The 13,354-nt window shown below is 36.7% G+C and overlaps 1 protein-coding gene across 2 annotated transcripts in view; it reads right to left on the bottom strand.

Annotated features, from left to right (window-relative positions):
* LOC149554201 (uncharacterized) overlaps nt 1–13,128 on the bottom strand; it is a 38,386-nt gene extending 25,258 nt beyond the window's left edge. Inside the window, exon 1 of one of the 2 annotated variants that reach the window (XM_089789440.1) lies at nt 10,814–13,128. In XM_089789440.1, coding sequence (XP_089645566.1) covers nt 10,833–12,758 — 1,926 coding nt within the window. In that variant the 5' untranslated portion in view covers nt 12,759–13,128 and the 3' untranslated portion in view covers nt 10,814–10,832. The remainder of the gene's footprint in view (nt 1–10,813) is intronic. The other variant, XM_089789439.1, reaches the window with a different exon arrangement.
* Nucleotides 13,129–13,354: the final 226 nt, after the last annotated feature.

Raw genomic sequence — 13,354 nt, 5'->3', positions numbered from 1 at the left:
AGATTGATACTCAAAAGGAGTCTAAAAATACATGTGTGTAAACTGCATGGTTTTAATGGGCCTACTCTTGAGTGCATCATGAGGAAGTATTGACTTATTACTAGAAAATCGAAAGATTAATATCAAATTTAGAGTAATTATGACAAGAATCCTTGAGGGAAGAGAAACTCTAAAGGAGTCTCTAGAGGACCTAACTTCCCAGGATCATTGTTCTAAGTGAAATTCCTTGTAATGTATTTTTCTATAAGAGAATGAGGTGAAAGCCTTTGTACCACCCTATGACTGGGTTCATGGTGGTTACTATTTCACATGTGATATGTAATGAAAGGTGACGATCTTTCTTTGACATATATAAACAAAAGGTAACCATTATAAGATGACGATCTTATAAATGGTAGACTTGTTATCATGGTTCTTTGGGTTGGATTTTGCTGGACACCATGATAACAGACAGTCAAAAGGTAACCATTATAAGATGACAATCTTATAAATGGTAGACATGTTATCATGGTTCTTTGAGCTGGATTTCACGAAACACCATGATAACGAATAGTCAAAAGGTAACCATTATAAGGTGGCAATCTTACAAATGGTAGACATGTTATCATGGTTCTTTGGGCCGGATTTTACTGGACACCATGATAACAAACAGTCAGAAAGTAACCATTGTAAGGTGGCGATCTTACAAATGGTAGACCCATTATCATGGCTCTTTGGGCCGGACACCATGATAACCAACTTGTTATGGCTCTTTGGGCCGGATCTTGCTACGCACCATATAAACCACACTTAAGGTGGTATTTTTTGAAGTTATGGAAATTGCTTCAATTGTGTGTTATGAAAGGTGAGGAATTTAGCCTCATAGTGAATTAAATATCATACTGAGATGATATCTCTTCTTATTTTTGAGAGCATAATGTGTTCTATAAATCCTCCCTAGCTAAGGGGGGTGTTAAGGTTGTAGCTTCTATTGGATTGACCTATGAGAGATAGTTATATATGTTTTTATTATTATATGAGATAAATTAATATAATAATAATATATATAACTATGGTTATATTTATTATATTATTAATTACTAATTAACAAATAGGCATGTCCCTCAAAGGGACATGTCTATTCATGTCTTACTCTAATTTATATGAGGAGAGCTACCTATGGAAAACACATACCAAATATCATGGCAGTGCTGAGTACATTTGCAGTGATCCTTGGCAAATCAATAACAGGATGTCTATTGTAAATCTATATTTCCAAAAAGGAACAACATATAAATGGAGTAGAGGGGGGGAAAAAAAATCATTCAAATTAAAGGGGACAAAAAGTGAGATAAGTCTTTAAACTTGAAAAAATGCATACCCTTTGGTTGAGAGTGTGCATAAATGTAATTGCATATTTATTAACAAGTGTAATGGATGATTTCCACCCTTTGGGTCATTATATAAATGCATGAAATGAATGTAAGAAGATATAGATTTATTTGGATCACTAAAGAAGAAAGTGGTTTGTAACTTTGTATTGAACTACATGATCTAGTGTACCTCAGGGACACGCTGACACTATTTAAGAAATCAAATACTATGGGGACCGAATGATTGTGAAATGTAACCTCTTTTCAAAACAGAGGTATAAAATAACATTTGTGAAATAGAGTTAAAAGAAGCATATGAAAGAATATTCTGAATTGAAAAAGCAGACATAACAGAGAAAGACCGAAAAAAAGAAACAACAATTAATGCAACAATCAGCAATCAAAAAAAGGACAGAATAGCAAGCAGAGTTAAAAGCAGAAATTATTAACGATAACATTGGCCGATTTGGGCCTAATAAGCCAGGGGTGGTGATGATTAGGGCTGGCCAAGCAAAGGACAGCAATAGCGAGTAATCAATAAATTATTTACTAGCCAAAGGCAGCAAACAAAAGAAAACAGATGCAGGCTTTTCAGGACATTGGCAGTGACAGGGTACGATTCCCTATACAAAGATAGATATAAAAGAAGAATTCCATTTGAAGAAAGAAAAGGCATTAAACATCAGCAGCAGCAATCATATTTACCGAAGAGCCAATCAATCAAAAAGAAAAGGTTGTCATGGGTTACTAGTGTCCATTCAAGAGGAGAGTATAAGAATAAATGATTAAGCATTCAAGGGAGAAGGGAAGAGAAAAAGATTGGATGCAAAGCAGTCATACACACAAGTACAGGGGCCTAGATTTATAACTGCAATTTGCAGCAGACATAGATAGAAAGTTTATCTAATAAAAATAAATGATCATGGATACTGATCTAAGAGATTCATCTGATATAAAGATGATCTGACTTCAGTTATATACATAAATTGGGCAAAGTTAAAGGTGATCCCAAAAAGGGAATGTTACAGTAGTATCAGAGCAATGTTCCTGCCAGTCTGAGAAACATAACAAGTAGTATTTGGAGGATCTAAATAAAAAGTTATTGAAGATTATTTTATAATGGATTCGATTGAACCGATTAGAAAGCAGAACTGAGCAGACACTACGCGAAGATTTTCAGAAGTTCAATAATCAAATTATTTCAGACTTTCTAAGCAGATTTTGTTACAATATTACATTATTCTTATACAAGCAATTACAAATGGAGACGTAATCTCCTAATATAGAGAATAACCGAGAATGAAATAGAAAGTTTCTAAAGGGTTAACAGAAAATGTCTCTGTTATCTAAAAACTAACTAATAAACTAAATATGTCTAAATGACCATTAATATACTAATGAATACTTTATTACCCTCCCTTAATGGTCATTTTTATTAATCACCCTATAAAAGACGCAATGTTTTTTGTCACGAATGCAAAGAAGACTGCCACCTTCTCAACAGAACATTTTGTTGTGGAGACCTTCCCAGAAACACAATCAAATCCAGAAACGAAATCTCATTACAAATAGATTGTGGAAATCTGATAATGTTAATTGACCAAGAGCCCTGTCCATCCAACCTATTCTTGGGTAACATAGCTATCGCTCTGAGATCAACTGCTGAAACCTGAAACTGGCAACCTGTTGTTGGGGAACAAAGCTATCACTCTGAGATCAACTACTCAAACCTGAAATCACAATCTTGTGGAAAAACTGGCAACCTGTTGTTGGGGAACAAAGATACAAAAGCTAGGTGTGATCTCGAACAGCTACAAAAAACCACAATTCTTGAGGAAAAAATTGCCAAATCCTAAAAGTGAAGTTTAGAAAGCATCATTTTTTGGAAAAAAAAATCAAAAAATGGTAATTGCAGATAAAATTGAAAAATCTGAACATCGATTTTGAGGAGAAAATTTGATCAAAACAAGACATGATTTTTGAGGATCAGAATCGATCAAAACCCAACACAAGATCCGACACAAATCAGAATACAAAACTTTGCTTTTGAAGAAAAACGGTAAAACCCTTTTACAAAACAATTTTTGAGGCAAAAAATCGCACAAAAGCTCACATTATTGTTTGATGGACTAAAGTTACAAGACCCTCCTAGAATATTTCAAGGACAAAAAATATGAAAAATCCACCCAGAATTTTTCAAGGAAAAGAATTTATTAAAATTCAATCAACTAATTTATTGAGGAAAAAAAATCGATATCGTATCACCATGATTTTTTGCAGTGAAAAATCAAAATACTCATTACCATTATTTTGTGGAACGAATATCAAAAAAACCCACCATAGAAACCTTCATGCAGCAAAACACTAGACTTTGTATGGTAAAATACCTAAAAGAATGGCCAAATTTCATCATGCAGTAAAACAGGAAAACACTTCACACAGAAAACAGCACATGCAAGTGTAACCCACAAAATTTGCAGACTTTTGCTCAAACTAGGAAACTGTGACCAAAACCCTTGACCAAGCTCACAATTTTCAGCCAAAAACAAAAAATCTTTGAATCAGCTAATGAATTTGAAGAGTCATTTTTTCATAGAAATCAATTGAAAAAAATTTAGAATAAATCCTAGGGAAAAAGGGCTAAAAGATTTTCTTCTAAAAAATTCACCAAATCTAATAGAAATTCATCAACCTGCTCTTGTACCATGTTACAATATTTAGCTATTCATAATGAGTAATTACAAGTGGAGACAAAGTCTCCTTATATAGAGAATAACTGAGAACAAAATAGAAACTTTCTAAAAGCCTGACAGGATAATTTTTATGTTATCTAAAAACTAACTAATAAACTAAATATGTCTAGATGACAATTAAAATAACATTTAATACTTTATTAGATTTAGCAAATGTCATGAGCATGAAACATCGATGTTATAAGCAGATTCTGAAGCAATTTCTTGCAGACATTTTCCAGATTTAAGCAGATTGTATCAGACTCTCTTGAACAGAAATTTTTTAGGAACATTAAGTACATTTTGAAGGCGTTTTATTGCAGACTTTTAGGGCAAATATATACAGACCTTTGAATAGACTACAAGAAAATTTAAGAAGCAATGTTCTGAGCAAACCGAAATAAGGACTCTCAGAAGAGCTGATTGAAGAAGAAGATCAATCAATTATTATAAAGAGTAGAGATCATTGCAACAATCCAAAACCCTTTTAGCAATCAAAGGATTTGGCCCATAGGGAGAACTTTAAGAACAAGGTTGCAGACTTATATCAAAGGTAGAGTTAAAAGATAAGATGACAGTCCACAGAATGTGATAGAGAAAGGGCAACCCTATGTTGCATGGATGAAGGTATGGCAGTCCAAAAAGAGATATTCACAACTTTCTAAACCAAGAAGAGGACACACGTGGAAGAAGGGTTTCAAGAATTCATGGAAGGGTAATAAAATAAGTCAGGTCCAGTGACTGAGATAATAAGCAAGATAAATTACCCCAAGGGATGAATCTGGTCCTTGTTGGACACTCCTGTCTCTTGTGAGCCAAGTGATAAATTGATTATCCCAATGAATGGATCTACTTCTAGCTGTGAATGTTGCTGCCTCTTGTGGGCTAAATGACAAGTTGATCTGCCTCTTGTGGCCTAAATGACGAATTGATCTGCCTCTTGTGGGCTACATGATGAATTGATAGCCCAAAGGGATGGATCTAGCCATGGTTGGATGTTCCTCACCCTTGTGGGCAAGTAATGAATTGTTTAATCCAAGAGATTTATCTGGTCCTGGTTCGACATTTCTGCCTCTTGTGGCCTGGCTAAGTGATGGTTGATTACCCAAGAAAATAAATCTAGTCCTAGTTGAACATTCCTGCCTCTAGTGGGGCTAAGTGATGAGTTGATTACCCCAAGAAATGGATCTAGTTCTGGTTGGACATTCCAGCTACTTGTGAGAAAACTGAACTATGTTTACATATATTCGTGGGTATACTTAGTGCTTTAATATATTTATGTGTCTACTTTGTGTATGCTTAGTGTCTTCATGCACTCACGTTCATACTTTGTGTTTCCATGTGTATGCTACATGTTTGGTTTTGTTTTCTATTGATTTAGAACGTGATAATAATTAAAGTGAACCAAAAGATATGAATTTGTTATACTTGAGGTCATAGACATGAATCATGCTATCATGCAAACGTTGGTTTTTGCAAATACAATTGGTACTATTACATGATGGCCTTGATCCTTTTATCTGGAAGATGCGTGAAAACTTGTCTGAGTTAAAATAAAGAAGAAAACATATGTCGTAAAAGCCGAATCTAAGACTTATGATACCATCAGAGTATGAAGTGGAAGATGGATTATGAACTAGACTTGATAAAAATCCAATCTTTGCTTGAGGACAAGCAAAATTTGAAAGAGGAGGACTATCACAGGGCATAATCACACCATTTAAGAAATTAAGCATTAAAGAAATTAAATACTAAGAGAGCTGAACCATGATGAAATGTCACCTCTTCTCTAGGAAAACAGCATAAAAGAAGATTTGTAAGATAAAGGAAGAATATAAAACAATATTCTGAATGAAAAAAGCAGACGGGTCAGAGTAAACCCCAAAACAGAAACAGTGATCAAGGCAAGAAGCAGCAATCACATAAAGGACAGAAAGCGAAGAGAGTTGAGGGTAAAAGTTATAAATGTCAAGATTAGCCGATTACAACCTACTCAGCAAGGGCTGGTGGTGATTAGCACCAACCAAGTAAAAGGACAGTGAAAGTGTCTAATTAATAAATTGTTTATTAGGCAAAGGCAGTGAAAAAGAGAAAGGGTAAACCTTTTCAAAAAAGACATTGGCAGTGAAGAGCTAGTGACTCCCTACACAACGGTAGATTTAAAAGAAGAAAACCATTTGAGGATAGAAAAGGCATCAAAACATCAGCAGCAGCAGTCATATATACCACAGAGCCAATTAAACAAACAGTAGAGGTTTAAATTCATCTCATTGAAATATTAATTAAGATATGTCATGGGTTACTAGCGTCCATTCATTGAAGAGACATATCTCTTCCACCACAAGGGGAAGGTACAAGTATCAAAGATTAAGCATTCAAGGGAAAGGGAACAGAATCAGATAGGATGTAAAGTAGTCACCCCCAGAAGTACAGTAGCTTGACATTATAATTGCAATTTGCAACAGCCACCAGAGGAAGGTTTATCTGATAGAAAGAAGCGATCAAGGATACTGATCTTAAAGAATCATCTGATATAAAGAAATCAGACTTCAGATATATATGATTATAGCTATTAAAATGGCAATCATAGGCAAACTATAATGTGTTCCCAGAAGGGGACATCACAATGAATATAAGGGGGATGAAAATACACAAAAATTGAATGTTTCTTGATAATAGCCATGTGAGTGCGACAGATCCATGACAGAGAGCACCGATCAATAATATTGTCCTCCACAAAGATTAATTGGTTACCTTTTAAGTGTCAATGGAGATTTGAACTTGCCAAGACACATGCACAAAAAGTGAAAAAGATGCATTAGAAAATATGTCCACCTACCAGAGGAAATGTTTTCAATATAAATGACACACCAAAGTTCATATACACAATCCACTCAAACTCAGCAACAAAGAACAGAACTAAAATAATACTGTGGTGTCATCATAGTACATACCATATAGATAATAGCCCATTCCTTGATCTGACAGCTACTGAGAGCTTATTATGTAATGAGAAGCGTAGACAACGAAAAATTGCAGGTGGTAATAAAAGGTTATCACATTTTTAAACTTTTTTGCTTTTCTTTGTAGTGTTGATTAATTATCTCAGTTGTTTGCAAGCAAGAAACTAATTATTTCCACTGGTTTGTTTCCAACCACACTCATTTGCAATAATGGCAATTGATCATACAAATTCAATTAGTCTATATCCATGTATCAAACATCTGAAACTAAATTCTACTAGATAATCAGTTGTATTATTTTAAAATGAAAGCATTATCATAACACCAAACATAAGAGAAAGAAATAAAGAAACTATATATTATTGCTCAAAATATCCTGAGCATAACATGAAGAAGTGAGCAAATGGCCCAACATACAATCTATTGATCTGCTGTTATGCAGTATGCTACTATCTAAGGTTCCTAATTGGCCTGCTCAGGGTATATTGCTGCCAGCAAATCTACTAAACTCTTTTACAATATTGTAGAGCACAAAATTGTCTGCTTCGCAATTTCCACTCCCTATTATCAATCATGCACCCATTTTAGTATTTAGCGTATGGACTACATTCCATTAGCATGTTTCAGGATGCATTCAGTTGATTCTTAACCTAAAAGTTGATTATCAAAATGCCAAATAGACCCAGTCCAATGCCTCTTTCTAATTCTACCTCAAACTTTCTCAAAAACAGTGCGACCTGGACACTAGTGTAATTGTAATTATGATCAAGTCACAACCACAACAATGGTAACTTTCACACACATTCAACCATGAATAAATGATTATAAGCTACTAAAGTGCGTTTGAATTTTTAATTGGCTATCATGTGTGCCAACTTCATAAATATTAAATATATTATCCTGGACTTCATTGACCATCTAAGGATTTCTAAAATCTTTGATTATAGCAATAAATCAGAATTTTCACAGCAAATTTAAATTCTCAATTTTTAGTTATTCTTCCAAAAAAAACTCTTCTCAAACAATTCTTCCTCCCTTGCCAACTCTATTCAAATCCTCCACAAAGTCTCATGGCCTTTACCCACCTGAAATCTACAACCTCGGACTCCTTTCGATTCCCAAAACCCTTGGCATCTTGGTAATCCTCAATAACCTTTATTTCATTCCATAAACCATAAGCATGTAACAGGCTGTAGAAGTCTTTGAATTTCATGTTTTATAAAGCTTTCGTGATTGTCCAACACATTTGCAACTATACAAATACGCTCTCCCTGATTTCCAATCTACACAATTGAAGTTGAAATACACGGCCCGGAGTGCTGATCGGTGTAGTCTCCAAGCAAACATCCAATTGTTTATTGCCTACTCTGCAGAATATTATCTCCAAAATCTGCATGAATAGTGGCAACCAATAGAGTTAACCCCACATCCCTTAAAAGTTTTGGAACCTAAAATGATGAGGACATCATCACTTCACCACAGGCTGCACCACAATCATATGGTCCCTATCAAATTTGACAGTCACCACTACTTGTACCTAATTTGTACTTACTATTCTAGGCTATACTCCCAGCATTGGACAATCACTGCACTGGTACAGTCACAGGTACTATAGATATATCTTCCACATGCTATTATATTTCTAATCAAAACATGTTCATAATTTTCTATACTGAATTGACATATAGCACTTGACACAACTGCTTTTGGCAATCTCCTGTGATTCCCTAAACTTGTGACATATTCATTTAGGTAATTAACATAGGTCCTTAGGTAAATATACAACATAGATAGGAAACTAATATGCATTTATTGTTTTGTCTGGAAATGGTTAAATCTCATTTTACCCTAAGATACCGGATCCTTGCAATTAAACCCAGATCTTGAATCTCGTGCAATGCTGAGTCTGATTTCTTCCAGATTCTGCAGAACCACAGGGAATCTGGATGCCCGTCTGGAATCCTGCCAGAATCTGGAGGACTCCACAAGCATCCAAGGCTATGGGTGCCCAAAAATGGGACCCACGTGCCATTTTTATTTTATTGTTTTAATGAGCATAATGAGGATGAATTTGGATATTCGATATGAAATATGGCTTGTAATTTGAACTTTCATTGAGTAATGACATTTTGAGACTTGCAAAGTATGAAGATGATTTGACGTATTTTATTTATAATTTTATTAACAATTATGGATTTATGAGCATCACACTTCTAACTTCTTACTATTATTATTATATGTTTGAAGTTGTGAACCAATGATGAATGAACATTGAACATGTTACATTTATGAATCTATGAATATACATACATACATACATACTATGAATCTATGAATATACATACATATTTATCTATGTATGAAAATATCTATATCAATCTATATATATAACCATTGTACTTGAGCCTGCCCAAAAAAAACATTGCAGACTCCAGGAATCTGAATCTGAATCAGAACCAGGATCGGCAACTTAGATTTCACCTTAATTATTTACTATCAAACAACACATTAAAGGTTTAAATTCTTATGTGCAGATAACTATAAGGCAGAATTTTTTGATTGGTTAAATGCAGTTGATTGTGTTATTATAGAAAACAGAAATACACAACAAATTGCAAGCACCTAACAAATTATACATTTTCTTTAGACAATACTATCAAGAATAGTTTTGCATTTTCTTGTAAACATCAGAAAAGCATAATGTCAATCATATATTATATTCTTTTATGCAATAGAATAGAGCTAAGCATTTAAGAAATGATTATGGCATTTGGCTTGTTCTCAAAAAAGAGCGACTGCTTATACATGTCAAGGGACCATTTAATAAACTCTTTTGATGAAGCCTCAAATGCTAAAAGTTAATATATGCAAAGAAACATCCAAAGGTGTACTTCAAACCAAGGCATGGTAAAGTGTGTGAGAGAATTGACAAGTGAGACATGTTCAACGGAAAGAATCCTTGCAGACTTACATTAAAAAATGTGTACACAAGCTCTCCAGACATCTAACATGAAGATTAAAGGGCAACAGATTGCTTACCATGTTTAGAAAACTTAAAAACCCTGCAGAATCACTCCAGGATCATTCTGCATCAAATCTTCATTATTCATCCATCTCCCCTACAGGAATGAAATTCCTCTTCAACACCCAGTTTCTACAACCAACATTCATGTCCCTCTATCCTAAGGCAAACCTGTGACCTATAGGCCTTTACGAACCAATGGTCCATCAAACAGCCATTTTAGACAATTGTGTTGTAGACTGCAACCTATCACGGCTTCATGTGGTGCCTTTGCATTACACAAGAAAGTACAAATCCAACTCATTGCAGCTAATCAAACATTTATAGGACTGTTTTTCCAGTGAATGGGAATGGCAATATCCGCCAAATTATATTAAGTTGTAATGTTGATACATTAATAAAAAGCGTTTTTACAGGTTAGTGGTAAATTAGCGATCTCTATTTTGGCAGGTTCATGACATATGATATTCTATGAAAAAGATGCCATTGCATAGACAATTATAAGCTATGACATGAGTACAATGCCTTCAAAAGTCAAAGAAATAATATTGATATGAATGGTTCTTTTATTCTGTAGGGCATGTGTAAGTCTCAGTATTGCATGCACCTATTTCTACTTTGCAACCATGTGAGAAGCAAGTTATTTATGCACATTGTCAAATTAAAAAATTTCTTCCAAATTCATCTTGATTTAATCAATAACATATCACACCAAAAAGCAAAGCAAATAGATGGTTAAAATACCTTTAAGAATGTAAAACGATTACTCTGAATTAACAAGATGCCGTCCTAGTATGGCTGCTACCTCTGCAAAATATGGACTCAAACTAGCATCTTTCTTCTCATCTACAACATCTTTGTATTCTGCTGCAAGTTTATCCCATTTCTCCTTGCATTGTTTTGCATCCCGCTTGATTCCTTGTGCCATTAAACAGTCTGCCAGTTGATCCCAAAGTAATCCCCTTTTGGTAGACTCTACAAACTTGCTATCCATTTCCCCTCTCAGCTTGATAAGCTGAAGAACCTCAGCCCGCTTCCAATTCTTCGACCGTTTCTTCAGAACCTGATTATTTCCATCAAAAGAAGAAACTGGTGGAATTGTCAGAGCCCCTGAATCAAAATTTCCTGTTCCATCACCAACAAGCTTCTGTAACAATACCAACATAGCCTTTTGGAACACCTCCCTTTGAGCCCGCTCTTCTGCCCTCCATTTCTCCTCCTTCTCCTGACGTGCCAGCTCCCTCATTTGTTCCCTCCTCTCAACATTGTCCAAGACATCTCGGAACAGCTCTTGCTGTTTTTCGAAGACTGTCCCCACTATATCCTTAACAGCAGATAGGTCAGACACTGCAATATACTTGGGCCTTAATCTGCGTTTCTTCCCCCTCTGAGCCACCATATCCGCCTCCCACTGCTCCTCGTCCCTATAATAATCATAATTTCTCTTTGCAGCATCATTGTGATCTACCTCGTAGTCCCGCCCAGCAGTTTCATTGCAGACCACTGTCACCTTAGACAACTCTGCTGCTTCATGATCCCTATCCCTCTCTTTATCCTTTCTCGACAACACCTTCCCCGACAACAAGGGATGCATCTCTTCAAAAAAAGGGTTATCATCCCTATCCTTGGCACCATCCCTCACCCCCTTGTAGGCAGCAGCCAGCTTCTCCCACTTGTCCCGGCACTGCTGGGCATCACGGCAAAATTGATCATTCCTCAAAGCCTCTGCAATTTCGTCCCATATCTCTGATTTCTTGCCCCCCTTGGCAAACCTGGGCTCAAATTCAGTTCTCAGCCTAATCAATTTCGAAGTCTCGGCCTTTGTCCAATTCTTTGACCTTTTCTTATGATGTTCTCTTTCCTTCTCCTTCTTCTTATTCTCTTCTCCTTCTCCCTCGTCTTCATATTCCACAGCTTGTATCCTTTCGGAGCCCTTAGCTTCAGGGTTCGAAGCACAAAAAACAGAGTTGGACACGGGTGTTTCAGCTATTGTGTATTGCTGCCCAGGGCATGGCGGGGAGGTGACAGTCCGAACGGATTCATACTGTCCGGCAGGCGAGGACACAGCTCTTTGAACAACCTCGTATTGGCCGGTTGGCGAGGACACAGCCCTTTGCGTGCTCTCATACTGGTTAGCCGGTGAGGATATAGCCCTCTGGGCGGTCTCATACTGGCTAGCGGGCGAGGATACAGCCCTATGAGCGGTCTCATACTGGCTAGCAGGCGAGGATACCGCCATTTGGACGGTCTCAAACTGCCCGGCCGGAGAAGACTCCGCCCTTTGTACATGCTCATACTGCCCAGCGGGCGAGCATCCAGTTGTCCTCTGAATGGCCTCGTACTGCCCGGGGCATGGCGGGGAGACAGTTCTCTGGGCGGCCTCATACTGACCTGTTCCAGGCGGAGAGACAACGGGCTGGACGGGGTCATAATGGCCGGGGCCGGGCTGCACAATGTCACAAAGAGGCTGAGAAATGGACTGGGTCTGGCACAGTTCACGCAGCTGCGAGGGAATTTGAAGGTGGGTTGGATGTTGGTACAGCTGCGACTGATATGCTAAGCTGTTCGGGTGCGCAATGCCTGGTCCAGACATGCCCAAGTGTGCCGCGGAAGGCATGGTCATGTGGAAAGGCTGAGTTGAGATTGAGGGATGGCTTAAAGAAGAAAAAGGGGACTGTGAAGAGTACATTGTCAATTCTCTGCCCAATGTTCACATAACAAATCTAAATTAGTTCTACTTACCTCCCTGCTGGCTGGCTTGCTTCTTTTTTTCCAATGGCTCCGTCTCTATATTACTGCTTGGCCTGCAGAAGACTGGACCAAAGTGGAGTGCAGACAAAGCGAGTGATGCGAGTGAAGCTTAGAAGAAGTCAAAAGGTCCCTCCAAGCTTTAAATTTGGAATCGAGAGTGGCTATTTATTTCCATGGGCAGACAAGTACGTGCATGGGGATTGGGCAAAAGGGAGGCATCGTCCTGCTCTCATTCCACTCTCCATTCTGTTTTCAAATTTCGGGTCCACCTTGATTTAGGGTTTTTTCGGTTGAATACCTGATTGCTTTTGTTTTTGTTTTATTTCCCTTATAAAATACACCAATTTCTATCTCTGCCCTATATTGATGGCTACTTGGATGTCGCATCGTATTTCATCTTGTAAGATGTTAAAAAATATATTTAATAAAAAATGTTTTCTATTTGATATAATAAAATACGTTATTAATTATATCTTGAAATGACTCCACATTTCAAAAGTCTAAAGTCTATGGTAAAATTATAAATTAAGAGTA

The sequence above is a fragment of the Cupressus sempervirens genome, chromosome 6 (genome assembly GCF_028749045.1).
Source record: "Cupressus sempervirens isolate cs-2001-9-10 chromosome 6, ASM2874904v1, whole genome shotgun sequence".
NCBI lineage: Eukaryota > Viridiplantae > Streptophyta > Pinopsida > Cupressales > Cupressaceae > Cupressus > Cupressus sempervirens.
Note: the sequence above shows the minus strand (reverse complement) of the source record. Positions and strands in the feature narration are given on the sequence as shown.